This window comes from Rhinolophus sinicus, chromosome 3, assembly GCF_057876585.1.
Source record: "Rhinolophus sinicus isolate RSI-liver-muscle chromosome 3, RSI-T2T, whole genome shotgun sequence".
Lineage (NCBI taxonomy): Eukaryota > Metazoa > Chordata > Mammalia > Chiroptera > Rhinolophidae > Rhinolophus > Rhinolophus sinicus.
The window spans coordinates 177,880,059-177,903,898 of NC_142503.1; the positions used below are offsets into that span (position 1 = coordinate 177,880,059).

Below are 23,840 nucleotides of genomic sequence, written 5' to 3' on the forward strand. Positions count from 1 at the left end.
TCTAGCGTCCCTCACCTCCTTGCTGTTCCGCAGAAACCCCTACCTGGCTCCTCCCCAGGAGGTAGACACCTGCTGTCCCCGAACCCCAACAACTGCCCCCCTCTCCCACTGGCTAGCTTCTCACAGCTCAGGTCTCCACCCAAATGTTTACTCCCCAGAAAGTCCTTCCTGTTCTGCATCCAAAAGCAGCCCCTCCCACAGTCAGTTAATAACCCCTCACCCTGCTTTATTTTTCCTTAGCACTTCTGCCTTCTTAAATTATCTTGCTTGTTTATTTACTTGTCTGTTCATAACTAGAATCTAAATTCCATGAAAACAGGGGCTTTGCTTTCTTTTACCCCACAGCATGCCTACCAACAGTTTTAAGCACATAGTAGGTGCTCAAAAAATACTTGTTGAAGATACTTGACTAAACTGTCTTGCCACAGTCCTGTGAGATAAAACAGAACCAACACCCTCTCAGGGCGTGAGGGATGTGACCATTCCCGCCACCTGCAGGGAGAATAAGACCCAGCCCAGAAGCATGCAGCAAGCGGATAATGAAGCAAATCTCAGACTTGCTTTTCACCATTGTTCGATGCTGCCAATAAGTGAACACTGGGAAGAGACAAAAACAACATATGTAGGATGTTTTTCTTTTCCTTTGAGAGGCTAAGGAAGGGTTAATGCTGAGGGAGGGCGGGCTCAGGGAGTTGCTGAACCCCTGTAGGTGGTGTTTTAGGGGGATGACATCCTCTGGGGAGCTGCAGGTGGCACCTGACAGGAGACATGGCCTCTACAAGGCTGGCTTGAAGGCATTGCCAAGAGTCTGTTCCTTCCCTCCCTCTCTGGGGCCCTTCAAGAAAAGTCCAAGGGTATAGATTATTATTTAGAGAACTAGGAGAAGGCAACCGGCCCCGGTGTTTGACGTCAGATGTTCTTAACAGCCCTGTAGTCTGGAGATTCAGCAGCCTTGCCCTCAGCAGCCCGTCCCAACCCCTTTGGTGCTCTTTCCTTTCCTCTTCCCCATTCTCAGTGTGCAGGATGGTCGCTCAAGCATTGTGGGGTATCATTTGCCTCCCTATACCCAAGGTCCCTTCCTCTGCTTGAGGCTCTGATTCCATCTTCAAGAAAACAAGGCAGCGGATTTGGCCTCTGCTTGGCCCTTAGCAGCTGCATGTTCCAGGGGAGGTCACCTAGCTTCTCTACATTGTTTCCTCATTTGAAAACTGCACAACTTTCAGGGTAGTTGGGAGGATTCATTGAGACAATGCCAAAAAGTCAAGATGTTAATAAATATTCCTTGTATATAAGTTAAATGTGACTCAAAATCCTTCTCATTCTCCCAGCATCTACCCCTTTACTGAACGAAGGGAACAGACTCTCTCGTCTAATAACAAGAGGAGGCGACAACAGGCCCTTTGGGACTCTCTCAGGAGACTCTCTGAAGAACTGTCCAGCACAACAAAAGAAGCTTTACTCTCACAGGGGAAGCCCCAAATACACAGGAGCATTTTAAAAAAGTGAAACGCAGGCATGAGGGACAGATTCATAATGTGATTATTGACTCAAACACAGATCCTTTCTCCTCCTTCCATTTTCTACCCTTCACTCTCCAAAAATTGCTGCTGATGGCTGGGCAGTGACTCAGAGAGGCAGCTAGCAGGGCAGAGTGACATGGCTGCAGCTGGTGCTAAAAATGACCAGCACCAAAGGAGAGAGATGGCATCCTCTCTCAACCCTGCTCTCCTTCTCTGAGCCTTATTTTTAATGGGGGGACAGAACTCCTGACCTGTTGGAGAAGTGGAGTGGATGTAATGCGATAAGGGGTCTGGCACCCATTCATAATAGTAGTAAAAGCCATGACGCATTGAGTCCCCAAGGCCGGGCGCTGCGCTAAGTGCTTTACAAACACCACCTCCTTCAGTCACTGGCCCAAACTCCACGGAGGCCAGGACAAGCTCTGTCTTGCTCCTACCATATTGCCGGCCCTCAGTACAGGATCCTCCTGCGTGAAGTAATAATAACCTATGCTCACAGGAACCTTCTTTTGTATACTCACGGTGTAACCTTATTCACCATTTTTAGCCCTGTACAGATCTAATCTTCATGATAATTTAAAAGAGTAGGTACTAGCATTATCCCCCATTTTATGGATGAGGAAACTGAGGCACAGAAGGCAGAAAAAAGGTGGGTAACTTTCCCAAGGTCACTATGCAAGTGATAGTGCAGGAGTCTGAACCCAGGAAGTCTGACTCTAGAGCCCGTGCCCTTGACCCCTCTGCTAACTCAGGGAGTCAGGGGATGCTCACAAGTTCCGTGTCAGGCTGTTTTATAGGTAAAGCAACCAAAGCTAAGAGAAAAGTTAAATGATTGGCTCAAGACCACAGAGCTGTTAGGTGGCAGACCCAGGATTTGGATCCAGTGTGACCAAGCTAAATGCCTCTGAAAAGGTATACTTCACTCCCCCCACCACCAGCCCAAGCTCTGGGGCCAGGCTTTCCCTGTAGGGCACCCCCCAGAGTCCCCAAATGTCTTGAGTCTGGGTCTAGACTAAGCTGGGCAGCTGTGGAGCAGTAACAATGACACCTAAAGAGCAAAGACAGCCCCCAGGCCAGGAGTCTGTCAGGAGTCCAGTTCCAAGGGTGGGACTGGCTGTGAGCTGATGCTGGGCCCTCCTTCCACCTGTAGCTTCTGGCAAGGATGCCTCTCAGAGAGCCTGGGGTGGTCCCCCTCCCTAACCTCCCAGGACAGGATGGTAACTGTCTTCCTGGGAGAAAGAACTGGCAGCGTCAGACACAGGGTTTGGTCAAGAGATTTTTCATCCTCACCTCCTGGCAAGAGCAGCTTCCATCACTCACATACTTGTTCTCCATCACTCACGTCCTTGCCCGTCGGCTGGCATCTGGCTCATCGCGGATGTCCCGTGATAAGTCAGGGACATGACAGATGCCATTAACATAACATCCTTATTCATCCTTCCAGGGTAGGCTGGCATGGAAAGAGGTTGAGAGAAGGGTGGAGTCAAAAGAAACAGCTTTTGACACCAAACTCATTTGAGCTTGAGTCTGGCCTCTGCTGCTTTACTAGCTAGGTAGCGTGGGACAAGTTACCTAACCCCTCTGGGAACCTAAGTTTCCAAATTCATAAAATAGGAATAGAAATTATCTGGAAGCAAAGCCACTGCTTTGCACCATTCACATTGTTGTGTATGTGAGTGGGCCACATGGAACCCAACTCCACAGCCTACAAGGCAAAGGAAGCCTTGAGACGGCATATCCCTGAGTCTGCGCCTTGTAAGTAAGAATAGCTATGCTAACTTTCCGATGTGGAACCAAGGTGCTAACAGGTTTGTTGTGAGGACCAGAGATTATGCCATGTAAAGGGGCTAGGGCCGCATAGGTGCACAGCAGGCATGGCATTATTATGCGACAAGGAGGCAGCCCCTGGAGTGAATAGTCCACCTCTCCCAGACACCTCCTGCACTGACAAATGCCCCTGCCTAGTTCCAGCTCTTGTTTGGACCAGGTTGGAGTAACTAGAGACCCACCTTATAATAGCCTTGTTAGCAAGGCCTCAGTTTCCATGTCCTATAGGGTCTCCTCTTACCTCTCATTTTGGCCCCATGGTGACCACAAAGGGAGTTATACACTCCTTGGCAGAGGGCTAGGGATAGTTGGCGCGGGGGGGGGGGGGGGGGTGTTTATACTATTGGGGTTTACAGCTGACTGCCCAAGAAATCCTGAAGGGAATCTCTTCCCCAGCCTGGTTTTCCAGTCTCTGCCTAAAGCAGCTGACTCTTTCTTTATCTCTCCCCCATAGGGTGACTTCAAGTCAAGAAATAGTTATTAAAAACCTATGGTATGCTCGTCACAGTGGAGAAAGGAGTGCCAAGGTAAATAAGACAGTCCCTAGCCCCAAGAAGGTCACAGAAGAGTTAGCTGAAGTGGTGGAGTTCAGGGACTCGGGTCCACGGTGAGTGTGTGTGTGTGTGTGGTGTGTGTGTAGAATCAACTTCACTTGACATTTGGGTCCAAAGGGGCCATGCTCTCTGCAGAGCCCTCAAGCAGGAAATCAGTAGCACTCCTGCCCATCTTTGGAATTCAGGCTTTTCTCTTCTCTCCAGGTGAAGGCCCTGCCCTGCCTAAAGCAGTTTCCTGCTGCCTCTCAGCTGGCCCAGTTGCCTACAATTCTGTAGCTTCCAACACAGGAGTTAGTCAAGAGATCCCATCAACTGAGGATAGAAGCTCACCTTTTAATTACCTCTCACACCCTCCCACCTCCCTCCCCCTCAGCATCAACAATTCCATCCTCTTTATTCTGTTTAGTCAGTGAACTCTGAGATACTGGGATTGAACAGCACCTCCAGGAAGGCAGCTACGCGTGGAAGCTGGGGAGCACCCCGCACCCCAGGCCCCAGCAGCCCCAGGCCTTGTCGGTCTGATTTACTGCAGAACCTCTAATTCCTAGGCCTAGTAAAGTGCTCCATATATATTACTTTGAAGTCTTTCCATGGGTGTTGGGCACACTTCTTGCTTACACTAGGAAGACGTTCAGATATCCACGGTTGTTCTCCAAAGGAAGTCACCACTACTCTTCTTTCTCAGCAGGGAACCCTATTCCTTTATCATTCATTCATTCATTCATTCATTCATTCATTGGGCCAATACTTATTGAGTAGCTCTTCTGAACTAGGAGATAAGCCTTGATATTTCTTCACACCCTGGCCAGCCCTTTCTTTTCTCCCTATTGCCACGACATATCCTGCCCAGGGCACTTGCCCCTCCCTTGTGCTGCCTTTTGCTCAGGGGTCCCATGTTTGGGTTTTCTTTGACTTTGCCCACCTGTATAGAAGTTGAGGGAGGGAGGAGGACTCCCAGTCTTTAGCATCTGCCCTCAGCCCATCCTTCCACCGCACCACAGGGCCATGTCCCAGCCAGGCTCTGGCCAGAATCCCAAGCCACCCTACCTCCTGGAACTGCCCTGAATTTATCTCAGCTCAGCCCCTGGGATCCCTGTCCGTAGGCCTCCTGCAGAGCTCACCCGGTGCTTGGCCCCCAGCACCCTGGCCCCTGGTGCTGCCTGCGGCGGGAGCTACCAGCTTTTTGGAATTCCTAATCGCTCCTGGCCCCGGTGATTGGCTGCTCAGCTCTGACCCCGCTTGGGCTGCCGCCTGGTTGGATAAAAGGGGAATCTCCTTGGGGCTCCAGAGCATTAGACACCGGAGGGGGCACCTGGGACCAACTTCGCAAAGCGGGGAACCCGGCGGGGGGGTGGGGGGAGCAAAAGACCTGCGGCCTCGGCCCCTCCAAAGAGCCGGGAAATGACGGGGAAAGCAGGGGAAGCGCTGAGCAAGCCCAAATCCGAGACTGTGGCCAAGAGTACCTCGGGGGGCGCCCCGGCCAGGTGCACCGGGTTCGGCATCCAGGAGATCCTGGGCTTGAACAAGGAGCCCCCCAGCTCCCACCCGCGGGCTGCCCTCGACGGTCTGGCCCCCGGGCACTTGCTGGCGGCGCGCTCCGTGCTCAGTCCCGCAGGAGTGGGCAGCATGGGCTTGCTGGGGCCTGGGGGGCTCCCCGGCTTCTACGCGCAACCCACCTTCCTGGAAGTGCTGTCCGATCCGCAGAACGTCCACTTGCAGCCTCTGGGCAGAGCGTCGGGGCCGCTGGACACCAGCCAGACGGCTAGCTCCGGTAGGTGAGGGCGAGGCTGCGTGGCTACCTGATTGGGGGCGAGAGCCGGGACTCCTCGCCGTCGGCTCTCGCTTGAATTGCAGGGCCTCCTTCGCACGCAAAAGTTCGTGCCAGGCCGGGAGGTCGCAGCTGGGGCCTGGGTCCCGCGCGCCCAGGACAAGGGCCGGGAGAATGCCCCGGCGCCCGCGGGGTTTCATCCCCAGCGTTTCCTGTCGCCGCGCTGTTCTCTCATCCCGGTGTTGGGCCCGGCTTTGCCGCGGCGCTGGGTTGGGGGCCCATTGGAAACCCGGCTTGGGATGTCAGCACCCATGGCGCGGGCTGGCGGCCCCCAGCTCCGCTGCTCCACTGCAACACTAGTATTCCGGAGGACCCACGCTCCTGGAGCCCGATTCCGTTCTGTGCGCTGGCGGCCGGGGAAACCGGTGCCCGCTTCGGCCCCGGCCTCATGCCCAAAGTTGTCTTTTCTTTTCCCCTTTTCTCCATTCCAAACTACCCGCGTTGGTCGGCTGGGGGTTATTTTTCATGCCATGAGCTTGGACAACCCGGCCATGGCAGCGGCCGACGCGCCACTCTCTGCACCTAAGCGCCACAATATAACGGATCCCGGCGACGGGCGGGCTCGGGGGCCCCTGGATGACCCCGCTGCTCCCTCCCGGGGCCGCTTTCCCGGCCTTGTGTCCCCGCCGGCTCGGGCCTCCGGTTTTTGTTGGCGCTTCATAATCCCCCGGATTTTTCGTTACCGTTTTATTTATTTTTATTTGGAGGAACAACGAAAAGTGTGGCGTCGCAGTCTCTCCAGTCTCGAGCGGGGGCGCATTGTGAGGGCACTGAAAAAGGGGCTGTGCCAGGGGAGCCCCCAGCCCTTACCGGAGCCCAGCTCCCTGAGCCCCGGTTCCGCTCCTTGGGGCCACCTTTCGGGCCAGGGGAGCCGGGGCTGCAAGAGCAGAGCAGGACGCGGAGCCCGTGGTGCCACAGGAGATCCCAGCTACAGCCCCTGAGGCTGCCGCGCTCCCCCGCCGTCCCTGCCCCCAGTGCGCCGGGGCCTCAGACTCTCTTACAACGAAATCTGCTCAAAACCAACGGATTGGGGCGCTGGCGTGCGTAGGGCCAGCCTGGGTTTAGGGATGGAAATGACCTCGCGGAGGCCTTCCCAGAGAGAGAGAGAGAGAGCAGGCCCTCGCCGCTCCGGGACGCGGCTCCAGTGGGGCCCTAGTGGGTTTGGGCGCCTGATGTTCTCCTGCGCAGCCCAGCGCGTCCCCCATTCTGCCGCATGTGCTTCCTCCCGCTTTTCAGATTCTGAAGATGTTTCCTCCAGCGACCGAAAAATGTCCAAATCGGCTTTAAACCAAACCAAGAAACGGAAAAAGCGGCGACACAGGTAAGGCCCCTGCAGCGCTTTCTGTTACCTCTCCTGCTCACTACCTCCCCCCACCCATCCTGTCATACCCTATTGGGTCGGGTCTCTCGGACCCTATTTTCGCCGACTCCATATCTGAGTCCCGAGGCTGCGCCAGGGCGGGGATCACGGGTGTGGTTTAGGGGCATCTGCCCCACCCTGACATCCTGCTGCACCGGGTGAGGTTGATGAGCGGTCCCCAGGAAAGCGGCAGTTTTAGGCTTTCTCCTCCTTCTTCCGGAAAAAGGAGAGACCCCCACAGGGCCACGCCGGAGCCAGAGAGAAGCTGGCGGCCCCCAGATGCTATCCTGGCATCAGCACATCCGAGAGCCATGCACACACCTCTCGGTGGGGAGCTCGGCTCCCACCTGCAGCCCAAGCTGGTTCCTCCGCCCTCTGCCCTCTGCCCTCTGTCCCCTGCCCCGGCCCTGTCTGCTCTGGCAACCCGTTAGCTTTCTGCTCCCACCGTTTCCCAAATCTCGAGCGTGATATCTGCCTTGATGGAAAATTTTCGTTAAGCTTCTGCTCTTTTATGATCCTGAGATACTCTTTCCTTCCCTGAGCCTCAGTTTCCTTGTCTGTAAAATGGAGAGAGAGGGGGAAGTGTGGACTGGATGACCCCACCATCCCTAGCTTGAGTGGAGTGGGCTGTGCTGGGGCACAGACGAAAAGAGAGGGTTTTTTAAAATATGTCTTTAAATAGACATTGCTTGCACAAAATTAAAATTCGATAGATGCCACAAGGTATATCCTGAAAAGCAACCCCCCACCCCAGACCTTGGACCTGCATACCCTTGTAGCACAAGTGCTACAGTTCCGTGTGTAAATCTACGAGGAGTTTTTTAAGGAAATGAAGGAGTGAGAACCAAAAATCTCCCTGTCTGCCAGCGCTGCTTCCAGGCGCGGTCCCTACGCTCACCGGGGGTCTGTTCCCCCAAAATCTCTCTCTCCGCCCATGTCCAGGTGGCGCACCCCCAGGGTCCCGCAGGCTCTCGGGACATTTCCCCACTAGGGAGCTCTCTGCCTCCCTGCTCCATCCTCCTCATCCTCTTCCTCCAATGTGTTCTCAGCCACTTGGCACCCTCTTTCTCCCGGCGCTTTGTTTCTGTCTTCCTTAGCCCTTAGAAACTCCGCTATTAAACCCCTTTGAAAACGGCTTTTCCTGACCTCAAAGGTTCAATCTTGAATGAGGGTGTACTTTGACTTGGTTTCTCGGTGACCTGGGTTCATTCCCTTCAGACAGCTGTTTGTTTTTGTTCAGTTTGTTTTGTTTTACTTTAAATGGAAGCAATTGTTTAGTCCTTATCCTGGGTCGTTGTTTACATTCATTCACCCAACAAATATTCACTAAAAAAACCCTCTGATGCACCCATCTCGTGCTGGTCTTAGGCTGAGTGATCCTATCGGCCTGGAGACCAGGGACGGAGCAGACCTGGGAAGGGAAGGCAGGTCACAGTCTGGCCAAACTGCTTCTGTGTTGGTGCAGGAATGGGGTTCTCATAGCCCCAGAAAAAGCATCCCCCAAATCCTGGGTGCCCCAGCAGTGTTTCAGCATCAGAACATCTGCCTAGTAGATGGAAGTGGTACTTGGAACTGGCCGACCCATAGCCCAAAGTCCGAGCTTAAGGTTCCTGACCCTCTGTCCTCAGCTGCTGCCCTCTCCACCACGGAGATCTTTGGGAGCTTTGCAGGGTTCCCAGGGAGACAAGACAACAACTTACCACCTGCCCTAGGTTTCTGGCTATATCTGGGGCATGAAGGGAGCAGATTATTGGAGAGAGGAGAATGGTTACTGATTGCCAGTGCAGTTTCTAATTAATAAAAAATGTGTTTTCCTGAGCTTCTCTCATGTGGGGATTTCAGGTAAGAGATCCTGGAATCTGGTAGTGAGAGATGGACATCTCTTTATTTCCCAGAAACACACTGGGCCTGGCAGGGGTTGGAAGAGAGAAGAGAGGATGGGCCAGCAGCTTTGGGAATCTCGCTGAGTTTGCTCTTTTTTACCCAGAAGGCTCAAACAGGATACAGTGGGAACCTGAACGGTCTGAGGGTCTGCAGAAAGCCAGAAGCAGGCTTTTTAGAGTCACATTGTAGCAGCAGAGGGAGGTTCCCTGGAGAGCCAGGAGTGTCAGCATCAAAACATGGATTGGCTCCCAGGCAGAAATGAGGGGAAATTTGGGGGATTTGAGGCTTTGTTTTCTTTTTGGAATTTGAGCTCTCTCAAGCAGAGGCTAACACTTGAATGGTTTTTAAATGATCTATGGTCAGCTGTCCCGTTTAGCTTTGGCCACAATACCTATGTGCCTCAGTTTCCCTAGTTTTGAAAAGGACTTGCATGTTTTGATTGTTTATTTTGACAATCTGTGCAGGAGCCTTTCAGTAACTGACAGGAGAGAAATAGAAACAGCAGATCTTCAAAATTCTGAAGAATTAACTTTCTGTTTTCATAAGCATTTCCCTGCTCTCTCCCACCCCAAGAGAATAGGATAAACTGTGTAGACTCAAACCAGCCATTTTCTACAGAGAGCAGAATCTTTCTTCCTTACATATCCCCCAGCGTAATCCCGTGATATAGTAATGACAATACCAACACAAGGAAAATATAGGGCTTAACTTTGTACTTTTTCCTTGTGTTAGGTGAGGGTGAGGGCGACAGTGAGGGATTCTGAACCCCTGTGCTGTTCCCGGGGTCCAAATTCTAGATCAAGCAAGGAAGGTACCACTTTTACAAGTTGAGTTTGTGGAATCTCGACTCTATTGCCTATTGGCTTGTTGATGAGGATAAAGGTCACCTAAAACTTGATGAAATTAAGGTCTACAAAGAGAAGAATTTGTATCTGTAAGTGGGAATGAGTGTGTTTATTCAAGAAAAAGGTGGGTCTATGAATCCCCTAATATTGGAGGCAAAATTGTATGTATTGGAACATATTTGTGTGCACATTTTCCTAGGGTGAGAGAATGTAGCTCTTAGCAGGTTCTTAAAGCAGTTTGGCCTAAAATAGGTCAATGTAAACTGCTCTGTGAGGGTGGGGGGCTGTGTAGGTAGTTTCTCTCAGGGTGACCTGAGTCGGGCTCCCCTGAATGGGGCTCCCCTCTGGGTGTGCAGCTGAGCCTGTGTGGGGAGGATGGTTGAAAGACAGCCCTTGCCTTCTGAGCACAGGAGGGGACCGCGCCCCTCATCTTCCTCACCCTTTAGTCTCCAAGGGCAGCTCTGAGGAGCTGATGGGTCTGGGGGCAGGGGGGGCGAGTGAGGAGGGTGGAGTGTTGAGGGGCGGGGTTGACGATGTGGGAAATGCAGTTCTCAGTTGTGAAAACACTGAGGTTGCAGCTGCATTTGACCTTTTGGCAAGTCTTCGAATTTTAAGTGCAGTTTGAAAGATCAACTCTACTGTCTGAGAGGAGCCCAGGAAGGGAAGCTGGGCCCAGTGGGCTGAGGCATTTATTTACCGGGTGCACTGTCACCCTGTGTGTGGGAGAAAGAAGAGGGGGCTTCTGCAGTTTTCTAAAATTTCTGTCTTAACACCCTTTCCCCCAAAGCACTTGAAAGATTCCCAGTATGAAATGTCACTGAGGGCAGAACTAACCCTCAGCACTACAAGAAGGGTAGTGTGGGCCCTCAGTCGTGACTGAAGAAGAGTCCGGAGGGTTAAGCTATGAGTGTGTGTCAACATATGTGTGTCTGTGCACGTGTGTGTGCGTGTGTGTGCGCGGCAGTGTGTGCCCAATTGTGCTGAGACAGCCTGGGTGTGGGGTCTGTTCAGGAGGCATAATAGAAGGCCATTCTATCCTCTCTGGGACAGACTCGTTCTGTTTCCAGCATCCTGAGTGTCCTGGTTTTGCTCCCCTCAGGACAATCTTTACCTCTTACCAGCTAGAGGAGCTGGAGAAAGCATTCAACGAGGCCCACTACCCAGATGTCTATGCCCGGGAGATGCTGGCCATGAAAACGGAGCTGCCAGAAGACAGGATACAGGTAACAGAGCCCTGAGTCCTCTCTCTCCCGTGTTCCCCACTGTTGGGGACAGCAGCAGCGCAGGCTCCCAGATACTTATCTCCCACACTCCCTGCTATGAGCACCTGCTTGCCTGTGATGATGGTCTCATGAAGAGCAGTCCGTGTAAGCTCACAGGTATTTGCTGAACACCTCTCATGTGAGATGGGCACTGTTCAGGGACAAGTCTCAGCGGATGTGCTCGAGCCTGCTGTTCCAGACTGTAGGCTTCCTGAGGAGTATGTCAGACAGACCCCGAGGGGACCCGTGGTGGGAGGAGTTCTCGGTGGGTCCTGCATCCTCAGCAGGGTTTCTGTTGTGGCAGATGTCTCCGAGAAACAGCTAAATGTCCACCTCAAGGCCAGAGGTGGCCCCAGGCCTCTCGGGGTGCCTGGAGGTGGGGGAGAGTGGTTTCTAGCTCTGACCCCAGTCTGTTTCCCTTCCCTCCACTCCTCTCCCCAGGAGGAAGAGGACACCCTCTCCCTTCCTACTTCCCATCCCGTCTACCCACCTGAGGCTCCTTCCTCCTCACAGTTCAACAGCTGGCCTTGCGCTGAGCTCCTGCTCTTTTACTTCTCCCGGGTCTGGCCCAGGATGTGGCTGGGGACATGTGCCTGCATGGTGGCACGTTAAGCCCTCCTCCTCTCCGGAAGAGCTTTGTCATAACCAGCCACCGATGTGGGCTGGAGGTCCTCAGCTGGGCACAAGTCCTCCTTTCATTAGCAGCAGGACCTTCCAAAGTACAGACTCCCCCTCGCTGCGCAGGAGTGGGGCTGCTTAATCATTTCTTTGGGAGCAGATGAAGTCTGATGATTTCTAGACCAGGCCTCCATGAGGAAGAAGTGAGTGAGGTGGGAGGAACATATCCAGAAGATCTGGATTTGCCTTAGCTGGATCGCAACCTTAAATGAAAGCTGATCCCATCACCTGGCTGGTCCAGTGTCGTTCACTACTGAGGCTGGGAAATGGGGGGTCCTGATACTTCCTGGAACCCCTTCTGCTCACATCTCTTCCTAGTCAAGGTCCTTTGTGTTTCCAGGTGTGATATGTGTTGGGGGTAGGGGTGGGGCTAGAGAAGGAACCACAGAAGTTGTGTGGATGGCTCTGTGCTTTCTCACCGGACAACCGGAGAATGGGAAATGAGGCATGAGCTGCTTTTCCAGAAGAGCCTTTCTCTCCCTTGCAAATCTATTTGGAATTTCAGTCAATGGCTTTAGCATTAACACTAAGAATAAGCTCAATTATGCATAAGCAGATTATCTGTTTGGTGCATTATCCATGATGGCCTGGATCCATCATACCCCCACCCAGTTGGGTTCCGGTGGGGTAATACTGAGTATTGATTCTGAATCGTGTACGTGCGTGCATATGTGTGTGTGTGGGGGGGGGCTGTTGTGTACAAGCCAAGGCCCAATCCAGTTGATGTATGGGGGTAACCCCTGCCTGCCGTCATTGGCACAAAGTTGGCTATTACAAGGGTGGGGTGGAGGACAGACAAACCCCCTCTTGAGTAGAAGGAAGGAACATCTTGTCTCTTGCAGTGGGTTGCCCTAAAAGCTGTCTGGCTACGGTGGCGGGAGTTGACAGTGTTTGTAACTGCCTTGCTGCAAATGTTTCAGCAGGTGGATGCTGGGCTTAGGTTCCCTGGGGGGTGTCTGTGGGGTGGGGTCTAAAGCCACCAGGACCAGCAAGGAGGAGCTGGAGTGAGGAGTAAGTTGATTGCCCTGGGACTGTGAGGACTGGCTGTGGGATGTGTGCATGTGGGAGAACGGAGGCAGGAATCTCTCCAACTTGGCGAGCACTACATGGTTCTTTGCTAAACGCTGCCCCCAGATGGTGTTTGTGGGCTGTCAAATAGTCTGACCCCAAATTTTATACCAAGTGGCCTGGGAAAGGTCATAGTGTGTATCAACCACAATCACAGCTGTAATTTACAGAGCAGTTTCTGTGTGCCACGTGTTCTAAATACGTGACATGCACAGGAAGGGAGGGAGGTGTGGTGATTTGGGGCACTGACTCTGGAACCAGACTGTCTGGTGTATGTCCTGGCTTCACCAGTTACCAGCTGAGTTACTATGGACAAGTTGCTTCACACCCCCCCCCCAGAGCCTCGAATTCCTCATCCATAAAATAGGGATAATAATGGCACCTGCAGATGCCATGAGCCGTATGTATAATATGTTCTGAGTGGTGCCTGGCACGTGCCCCACGCTCATTCAGTTTCAGCTCTGATCTCATTAAATCCTGGTGACAACTGGTGGGGTAGAGACCATTAACTTCTTTTTATAACTGAGGAAACTGAGGCATAGCAACTTCCCAAGGCCACACAGCCAAGTGGGGGACACAGGGACCCACGTCTTCATCTTGGGTTTGAAGCCTATGCTTTGACTTGAAGCTGGGAGAAAAGAGATGGTTTGAGGTCAGGTGAGGGCCTGTACCAAACCTTCTTTATAAAAATAACCAATATTCATTGAGCACCAGATATTGTTCTAAAAAAAAAGAAATCTAAAAAGCCTTCTCAGGATCACCTTTCTCACCAGCCCCTAGTCTGTCATTGATGGAATGGGGGAGCAGGACAGGTGGCGTTTGGCTGCCCCAAGTGGACAGCTAGGACACACACCCTCGCTGGGTCAACCCAAGTAAACCCCTGGGTGTTTGAGGTCTCCGGTCTCATGTCTAATGAGAACCCAGTGTGGAAGTGAAAAGTCAGACACATCTACTTCTAATCTTTGTTTCCCTGCCAGCAAGCCAAACTCTGAGCCTCAATTTACTCATTTATAAAATAATAATAGTTTCTTAAAATGCTAACTTAATAAAAGTATTATTACTGGCATTATTAAGTACTCACGCTTGTCCCAGATATTAAGTGCTTTAAATGCCTTGTTTCGCTAAATCCTCACAACAACTAGATGAATGAAATGCCCTTCTTATCCTTATTTTGTGGATGTGGCAAATGAGGGGCTGAGAAGTGAAGTAAGGAGTAGACTGGGATTCAAACCCAGGACGCCACTATGAATGTCTATTCACATAAACTGGAATAATCAATGCCAACGGCAGCGATGATGGGCCAGCCCCGTCTGTAATTACCTATTTCCTCTGCCTTAGGGCTTGGACGGTAAGCACTCCTCGCTCTGCAGCTCTCAGGGTTGCAGTGAAAGGATACCCTGATTTGTTGGATGAAGACGAGATTCCAAGTCTCCATATCAGATAGTCACACAGTCCTCTTTGTGTCTCCAAAACATGCTGGGATGTGGCATTCTGGAAGCCTCTGCAAGATGTCAGCCTGGGGAAAAGGAAGTGGGTTTCCAGACTGATTTTATTTCCTCTGTGAGGTCCCTCATCCCTAGACTTATAAGATTGGGGTATAAACATACATTCACTTATTTGTTTACTGTATTCTTTTCTGACAAAAGTTGTACTTACCAAAAATGCCTATGTGACGGGTATGTATGTGCAAAGTGAACAGGGTCCACATCACCCCCAATTTTTGCAGCTTGCTGTGAGGCTGAAAGTTGGATTCTCTGACTAGGGCTGTTTTGATTCTGCCTCTTTTAAGTGGCCCCTGCTTGAGGGTAGGGAATGAAGTTTTAGGGGATTATATTCCAGAAGTTAGAAGACAGGTGCATAGATGGGAAAGGGTTGCAGTGTGTCTCAGCCTGGGACATGTATTAGAATCATAGGGCAGCTTTTTAAAATACCCCTGCTGGGCTCCCGTGGCCAACAATTCTGATTTAATTGCTTTGGTGTGGAGCATTGGCATCTGTATGTTTTTGAAGCTCTGCAGATGATTGGGGGGGGGGGGCAGCCAGTGTAAAAACGTTGGGTCAGAAACTCAGGAAAGGAGTTTCTCTGTTTTGAGTGTGTTAATATGAGTGGAAGAAAGTGGAATTTTGGGTGACAAGGTAGGATGAGGCTGGAGATGACCTGTCAAGTATGCAACGAAAGATGCTGCCGGGGGCTGCCGGGAAACGTGGGCAAAGCTGCCCCCTAGTGGACAACAGAGGCTGCCGCAAAGCCAGGCTTCTCTGAGCCTGAAGCTGGGACTGGAAGGGGTGTGCTGAAATATGGTGTCAGAAGTGCTGAGTGAGTGTGGAGTGTGAAGTCATTAAATCACACCAGCAATGAGCCCAAATGAATCAGCTTCCAACCAGAGGAGAGGAAGGAAACTGGGTGAATGTGATGGAAACTGCCACGTGGCCAACAAAGCCAAGCCTGATGGCATGGAGCAAGATTGGAGGGCAGGGTTTGGGGTAGCCAAGTGACCAGAATGTACAAAGACCACACTATTAAGCAAGATGTCTCTTTTAGGGGGGCAATCCTGGAAGGACCTCAGGGTTTCCTGGGACATCTTTGAGGGAATGAACCCTGGGCATGTTGTCCTGTGTGGATACAGGGACGGGAGCTTTTCTGGACAGGAGCTGTGTGATAACAGCAGAAGCCATGGGCACAGCCACAGCTGCTCATGCTGGTTACCCACATATAAAAAAAATCTGATAGAGTTTCCTAGTCAGCTTGCTGTGTGCCTTTGTAGCAGAAGAGCACCCATTTGGCAAGAAGTCCATTCCTGGGTCCAGTACATCTTCGGAGGCACAAGCTCTCAGGACCCTCTCTGCCAGCTGTGGAGGCATCTGCCAGACCAGCTGTTGATAACCAGAGGCATCTTACCTGGGCTTCCTCACAGCTGCTGGGGCATCACTTTTGAGGGGAAATGCAGGCTCTTTCCAGAGCTGGAAGACCTCAACTCTCCTTTGCCTAAGAGTCAAACCTGGTGACTCTTGGTGTCACTTTTGGGTCCCTTCTCAGGAGCTCAGAGCCCTGAAGTGTAAGGCATGGCTCTGGTCCTTGCTGGGGCCTTGATGCAGGTTCTCCTGAAGAGTTCTGGACCTGACTTCCATGTGAGAGGAACGTCTCTTCTAGAAAGTGGGTAGTCAGGGAAGTGAGTGAGAGAGGGATTGAAGGAATATTTTGGGCTTGCCAGAACTAAGAGACCAAGTAGGAAAAAGGGCCTAAATGCTGCAAAGGAATCTCAAAGGTGAGAGATGGAAAGACCTGGCTTTATGTGAAAAGTAGCATTGAATATTTGCAGGACAGCAAAGCCTCATCTCATTGCATTTATCCACAGAACTCATCCAGAATCCAGCCAATGTTTTTTTAGTTCTCACTATGTACCAGGCATTTCCCAAAGTACTATTTTGTTTAAGTTTTACAACAAACCTTCAAGGAAGTTATATCACAGGGCAGATGAGGAATGGGAACCTCTGAAAGGTTAAGAAATACACTCAAGGTCACAAAGGCAGTTGGAGGCAGAGCAGGGATCTCCAGCCTTGTCTTCTATCTCCTGATCACAGCCAACTTGCAGGGAGTGCTGGGCAATGCATGGTGTTCTCTTGCATTGGTGCTGCAAGGGCCTAGAATACATTAGAAATGTTGGGAGAGTTGCAGGGACATCTGTTTAGCCCTTCTGATGCCTGGAGTGGAAACTAGAGGCTATCTGTATTAAAATCTTACATCCTGAGGGTTAGTTCTGTCCCCACCCCCCCAACCCCCATTTGTTATTTGTCAGTCCACCCTTGCTAAAGGGCATGTGGAGGAGGCCAGAGGGGCAGGTAATGCCATTGATTAACCTGTGCCCTGAGCAGACTCCCACTGATTTTCTGCGGTTTCACTGAAATTATAAGCAGCATTTATTGAGCACCTTCTGAGTGACAAGCACTGCTTTTAGGTACTTTCATTTATTTCGTTAATCTTCAAAACAACTCTGAAAGGTAGGTATTACTTTATGTTTGAAGAGACTGAGACTGAGAGAAGGTAAGTAACTTGCCCAGGATCACACAGCCACTTTTGTCAGAGCTGGGAATTCCAGTTCAGGACTGGCTGACTTCAATGTTTCTTGTAAATCTTGAAGTTCTGTTAACACATACTGGTTGCTTCTGGGAAGGAAAGAGAAAGGCCAATATGAAGAATGGTTAGGGTTAATTCTAATCCCTTGTCCACTTCCCTCCGAGGCACCATTGCCACAGCTTCCCTGCCAACTGTCCTAAAAAGAAATTGTTTTGGCTGTCCAGGTTTCCTCCATAAATTGGAGCAGCATCTGGTCTTTGCAGAGAGCCAGGCATTCCAGGAGCCCATAACCGAGTGTCCCGATGACTCCTAGTTTGAGCTACCAGCTGGCACCAACTCCCCTGGGAGTGTCTGTGGGCAAAGTCTGATCTGCAGACCAGTTATTCATTTGCCCAAATGAGGAGACCCAGGAAAACGGTTCTGTTTACCGGCCCCAGATATGACCTGAATCCCAACTCTGCACCCCCTACTTTAGTGTTCCAGTAAGGATGCTTTTTCCACTTGAAAGCCCTGACCCCCATCTCAAGCACCAATGCTCATGGAATCCTGAGGAAGCCAGGGCAATACGCCTTCCCAGGCAGCCAGACTGGTGGGGAGGGGAAGGAGTAGAAACTCTGACTTTCTATACAGTCCATTCTCCAGAATCCCTAAATCCAAACTGTGCTGAAAATGGACAGTTCTGTCGTAAGTTTGTCATTAGAACTTATTAGAGACAAAAACCATACCAGACTTTATGCTCTTTATTTGTCCCTGTTAGTGTGAATATGTATGGGTTTTGCTGAAGAAATCAAAATGGGTGGTTTTGATTACAGTGTGCTAGTGCTGCAAGATGTTATGTGACATGTGATATATGCATCACCTAGTCTTTCTAAAATCCAAAACATTCTGAGTCTGATCCCACAGGTTCCAGTTAAGGGGCTGTGGCCTTGTTGTTTTATAATGTACTGTGTAAAAGCAGGAAGGTCATCTCCTGACCATGAAGCAGATGGCTTCCTTAGATTCATAGAGAGGGCCTTACCAACCCTCTGTGGTCAGACTTGGTGCCTGGAATTCTATCACCGAGAGGTTCATTCTTTGCTGTCTTCTCTGAGAGGTTGATGAAACCAGAAGTCACTTAACAGCTGTATATGGATTAGTCCTTTTAGACTTTACCTCTGTGGGAGAAGGCAGCTTGAGACAAGCGGGTACTTGGAGAGAGTGACCAAATGATAACGGGAAGGGAGATGGGGCAGGACAGAGGTCTCAGACAAACCGCAGGCCCTGGGTAGGGCAGGTAGTCAGACAGAGACCCTGCAGGACAAGCAGGCGGCCCTGGGGAGAGATCTATACACAGAATAGAACCAGGCCAGGACTATGGCTGAGTTAGCCCCGGCTTGCATTGCTCACCTCTATTTAGCGCACGGAGTGCAGCCATCTAGTGGCCTTCAAATTACAGAAACCCTTTCCTAGGCAGGGCTCACTCAGGGCAGTCTGGGTCTGGACCAGAGGGAGGCCTTGCGCATTGGCTTCCCAGCTCCCCCAGGAGGGCCTGAGAAGGAACGGCAGGTGCCAAAACCGGTATTAGCAAGGTGTGTTCCACGCAGAGTGGGACCAGCCATCGTTTTCTACAGACGCTGGCCAATGTCAGGGTAGAGACCAGGGGTGTCTGAAGCTGTGTCTCTCCCATTTTTAGAGGTTCTGGTTATTTACAAATGAAGAAATGCCAAAACAGGGTTACACACATTTAGGTCAACTTACAGCTGTGCGGTGTTGAGGCAGCCCGGCAGAACGTGTCTGTGACCACCCAGATGTTTGGGGTGGTGGGGATGCGAGGCGGAGCGGCTGGGGCGCCCCCTGCTGGATGCGGCCCGCCGCGCTCAGCCGCTGACTAGGGGCTGCCGGTGGCCGCCGAGGCGCTCACTCCGCCACCTGGCGGCGGCGGCGGGAACCGCGGGGGCGCTTGTATTCCTAGCCCCGCCGGCCCTTGCTGGAGCCTCCCTGCGGTCGAGGCAGCAAAGGGTTAAGCTGTCAGCGGCGCGATGTTAAACAGGTGTCAAAGGCGCTCCATATATCTGCAGATTGAAATCAAATTCTTTGCCGTATCAAAAGATAAATTACCCAGGCGCTGCCGCGCGTCCCACTCATCACGCCAGCGCCAGACGGCAAGCAATTTTTTTTTTTAATGTGCTAACGACCTAATCAAGCAATCAAGTCGGAGAAGATTGCAGTGACCCGGGCAGCCATCTGCCGGCGGGCCCGCATTCATTTCCCGCGCCCCCGCGCAGGGCGGGGGCTGGGGAGGGAGCTGCCTGGGGTAAGAGGGGAAAAAATCCTAAACAAATTAACACCCAATTTTCCCCTTCTAATTAGTTAAATGAGGAGTGTTTGGGGTCCCCCGGGGAGGGGGAGCAGCTCGCGGCGCAGCTCGAGCTGCCTCCCCAGCATTAATTAGTGCGGGTCAATGCCACGGCTCCCGGGAGAGCAGCCGCTTTAATTTCCCGTGATATTTCAGTGCCTGAGGCCCATCGATTCAAACTGAAATTAACTTATTTTTCAATCAGCCCAGGGCTGCCCCTGGGGGTGACTCTTCTTTTGCCGCCTGCTGAATAGAGCTGGAGCAATTTTTCATCAAAAGCTGAAACCTCCGCTGCCTAGGGCGGGGGAGAGGGCCTGAAGGGAGGGCGGGGGACCCTGTGGAGGCTAAGGAATGGAAATCACTGAGGAAACTAATAGATTTTTCCAAACCCGCCTTTGCCCACCCTTTATTTCCCCACACACACTTCTGGGGAGCCTTGGGCGCCTCCCTGCCCTGGGGGATCAGGGCCCCAGGGGCTATGAAGGGACATGAGGGGCCCAGCAGGGCCTAGAGTCCTTCCAGTGCCCACCAGTTAACCGCGGACGTCTCACCTGCTTGAGGGACAGTGCAGCTGTCCCTGGTTCTGGCTCTGGCTCCTGTCAGCTGCTGGAAGTCTCAGAAAGCTGCTTTGGGAGACCAAGAAATCTCCCCTCCCCCAAGCATGGCAGGGACCTGGGAGCTCTTCCATGCAGGGTCAGAGTGCTCCAGACACCCCCCAGGGCACCCCACTTATTCAGACCCTGCACCAGTCAGTTTGGGGGCCAGAGAAACATTCCCTAGAGTGCTCCCCACTACAGTTTCCTAGGTGTCCCCACTCCCATTTGCTCCTCACACCGCTGAGAATTTTTGTCTTCCTTCCCTGACAGAGGGATGGCTGCCCAGCTCTCCCAAATATTCAGTTAGGTCCAAACCTGTGGAGAGCAGATGAATGGAGGGCACTAAGGCATGGCAGGGCTCAGCCAAGACAAGGCAGAGAAGGGAGCTGACTCAGGCCTCTTGGGAGCATTCACACCTCCACTTTGGGGGGGGGAATGGGCAGTTCCCAAGCTTCACGATACCTGGGTGAAAAGCCCTTTGCTCCCTGAGTCCACACTCACCTGGAAGTCTTCGTGGGACTGCTCTGGATTCTGGACTTCTGGTGGACAGGGAGCTCTGAGCACTGCTAGTCTGGCCCCTTGGAAGGAATTTATCCCTCTGCAAGTCAGAAAAGAGATTCTGTTTATACACTGGATGTGTGCATACTTGGAAGACAGCTCCCAGGGTCTGCTTCTCAGCTGCAAACTAAGAACCACATTGGGAAGTGCCCACCTACAAGACCCTTGTCTGGGAGGCGTCCCTATTCCATCTCTCTGTAACTCTTTGGTTTAAAAAAACAAAAAAGGACCCATTTCACCCACTGTATTCTCACAAGAACTTGTGTCCTTGTTCTGGATATCCCTGAGCCTGGAAACCCCCTGGGGTACTGCAGGGTAGGTGAGCTTAAGAAGAGACACCTGAATGGAGAAACGGGCAGTCACAAGGAGATGGGGCTGCTGGCCATGGAAGGGGTAAGGACCTTAACAGACAGACACTGGGGTAGCGACCTCTCAGACCACACCCCTGGCCTCTCAGAACACACCTGTTCGTCTACAACGCAGGTCTGGTTCCAGAATCGCAGAGCCAAGTGGAGGAAGCGAGAGAAGTGTTGGGGCCGAAGCAGCGTCATGGCGGAGTATGGTCTGTATGGGGCCATGGTGCGGCACTCCATCCCCCTGCCTGAGTCCATCCTCAAGTCTGCCAAGGATGGCATCATGGACTCCTGTGCCCCATGGCTGCTGGGTAAGAGCCCGCACCCTCCTTGGGGCCCTGCCCCTGTGGCAAGGAGAGTGGGCTCCCCTAAGAAGGAGACAGAGCCCTGGAGCAAAGGGACTTGGCCACAGCTGCTTAGCAGGAGGGAGACCCTCCCAAGCAAGCCTTCCGTTCTCCCTTGGGGGGCTCCAAATGTAGGCTGGGCTTGGGGCTTGGTGTCTTATACCTGGCACCCACCTATGGGTGCCTAAGACTTTCATCCTGGACGGGTCCCTGACTGTGCGTTCTTTTGTCCTGTGAGGAGGGTGTGACTGTTGCCTGAGGGTCTGTAGCCCCCTCTTCCCTTGTGGGAGGTGGGCTTGTGATAAATGAAACTGCCCCTCTTGGTGATTGAGGGAACCCCTAGGTCCTTTTGGCCACCATCCGGGTTTGCCCAAAGGACTTCTTCCCCCTAAATCTCTCCACCTGCCATCTGGGCCTATGTCTGATAGCAGCACCAGCCTATCTTGGGGTTCTATGACCAGGAGGGAGGAATGGGACAGAACAGACTATCTGGGAGCCAGGTGTCCAGGGGCTTGGCTTGGAGAAGCCCTCTGCAGGCCTGGTGCCCAGTTGCTTATCTGCAACCCCCGCACCCAACTCCTGCTGCCCTGACCCCAGCCCCGGGACTCGCGTGACTGCGGTGTGTGAAGCAAGGCTTTCTGCTTGTCCTTAATTCTGGCCTCTCTCTATCTTTGCTGTTTTCAGTTCAAGATGGCTTTCCCAGGCGCTTTTCTAAACCCGAATACCAACAATTCTTTTTAGGGATGCACAAAAAATCGCTGGAGGCAGCAGCCGAGTCGGGGAGGAAGCCCGAGGTGGAGCCGCAGGCCCTGCCCAAGCTGGACAAGATGGAGCAGGAGGAGCGGGGCCCCGACCCCCCAGCAGCCATGTCCCAGGAGGAACTGAGGGAGAACAGCATTGCGGCGCTCCGAGCCAGAGCTCAGGAGCACAGCACCAAAGTGCTGGGAACTGTGTCCGGGCCCAACAGCCTGGCCCGGAATGCCCAGGAGCCAGAGGAGGAGGCGGCCATAGACGAAGACAGGCCCGCAGAGAAGCTGAGTCCGCCCCAGCTGGAGGACATGGCTTAGGTCGAGGGTGCGCTGCCGCTGGAGCCCCAGGACTCTGCTCTTCTCCAGGCCTGTGGTGCTGGGAGGTGTCCCAGAGGCAGGGCCCAGCCTGGCCTTTGCTACCCTCCCACTGCCCCACAGGCCCCCTGTGATCCCTGGTGACTTCAGGCACAAATCACTTCTGGCCGAGGCTGTGGGCCATGCTGAGCCATCCCCTACCTAGCTAGCCTTGACCTCTTCAGCAGCCTCCTCATCCCAACAGCCTTGCCTCAGAAACTTTCTTGCTGCCCCAAACCACCCCTTCAAGCCATGTATACTCAATCCCTTCGCGACTCTCACTGTCCAAATCCACCCCTCACTCTGCTCTCTTGCTCTAAGAGCCCTCCCTCCCAGCTCTAACCCCTGGGGGAATTCTGCTCCTCTCAGGCTCACGGCCCTGTCAGGGATTGAAGACCTGCCATCCAGAGCCCATGACCTGAGCAGACCAGTCCTCAGCCAAATTCTGCTCCCCTCAGCCTGCTCCTTCCCTCGGGTCTGGGCCTGGGCTTCTGCCATGTGAATGTACTGCCCTGTAGGTCCAGGCACAACCTCTGCTCTACCCCATCAGTGGGGCCCAGAGTCCACATTAAATTTGGGAAGTCTCCGCCTGGGCCTCTTGGCCACCCTCCATCTCCTGCTCTTCATGGTCACCCTCAGGAACCCACCCTTTCCACACTCAGCCTGCCCCAGCGTTCATCCCAGCACAGGTGGCAGTACCGCATGTGACACCAGGGTCTGTGCTTTGCAGTCAGGGGGCACCGCTCACAAATGCTGTCCGTCTGCATTGTTGGGAATCCAAGCCCTCTGCTCTGGGCCCTTGGGGCTGTGTTCTGAAGCATCCTGACTCCACTGAAATGCTGCCTGTGACCCTGACTTGCTATGCAAGGCACCCTTCACCTAGAGCTTCTAGCAAATTACTGGTTTGCATGTGCCCTGCCTTGGAGCAACCCAATCCAGCTGTTAAATGAACACCTAGGAAGCCACAGACCTTGACTCAACTTCACCCAGGCTGTCCTTGGGAGGCCAAGCCTGGAGTGGGCCTGGGGTATATGTAGTCATCAAGGCTGGTCACAAGAAGGGTATGAGAAAAGGCTCCAAGAAGAGTAAGGCAGGAGTCGGTGTTATACCCAAACTAAGCAACAGGGACTCACACTTTTATGCAGGTGTATGTCATGTGCGTGTGCGCTAAGAGTAAGACAGAGAACGGTGACCGTGTTGGAATAGGGGACTGGGGGCTTCTTCCTGGCTGCTGATGGGAGAACCTGTCCATACTAATGACCTCTCTGGAGCTGCCCCTCCACCCCCAGGCCAGGCACATGTCCTCCTCACCCCCATGACATTTCTTTACCATCCCACCTCCTTTGTAGGGAATACCTCGAGAGCGAAAGGCCTGACACAATGAGTTGGGATTTTCATTCCGCATCAAAAGTTGATTTCTTCTTCATTCCATTCATGGAACTTTCCCCCCAGTTCTTGTCTTTGTCCCCTGTTGGTTTGAAGTGTTAGACTGTAGCCCCTCGAGTGTAAATAATGTACATAGAGTGAGAAGAAAGAATCTTGATATTGAGGTGTTTGAAATATGGACCTGTAATAACTTCTAGGTATTCTAAACCTGTGGTTTCTGTGCCATTTTCTGTAAAGATATAAGTAAGAATAAAATTGATGTAAA

At 52.4% G+C, this 23,840-nt stretch overlaps 1 protein-coding gene across 2 annotated transcripts in view; it reads left to right on the forward strand.

Moving 5' to 3' along the window:
• The window catches only part of VSX2 (visual system homeobox 2), a 49,396-nt gene extending 25,556 nt beyond the window's left edge, over nt 1-23,840 (forward strand). The window contains exons 2-6 of one of the 2 annotated variants that reach the window (XM_088797401.1): nt 3,802-5,672; nt 6,966-7,050; nt 10,918-11,041; nt 20,873-21,053; nt 21,771-23,840. In XM_088797401.1, coding sequence (XP_088653527.1) covers nt 5,303-5,672; nt 6,966-7,050; nt 10,918-11,041; nt 20,873-21,053; nt 21,771-22,153 — 1,143 coding nt within the window. In that variant the 5' untranslated portion in view covers nt 3,802-5,302 and the 3' untranslated portion in view covers nt 22,154-23,840. The remainder of the gene's footprint in view (nt 1-3,801; nt 5,673-6,965; nt 7,051-10,917; nt 11,042-20,872; nt 21,054-21,770) is intronic. The other variant, XM_019733296.3, reaches the window with a different exon arrangement.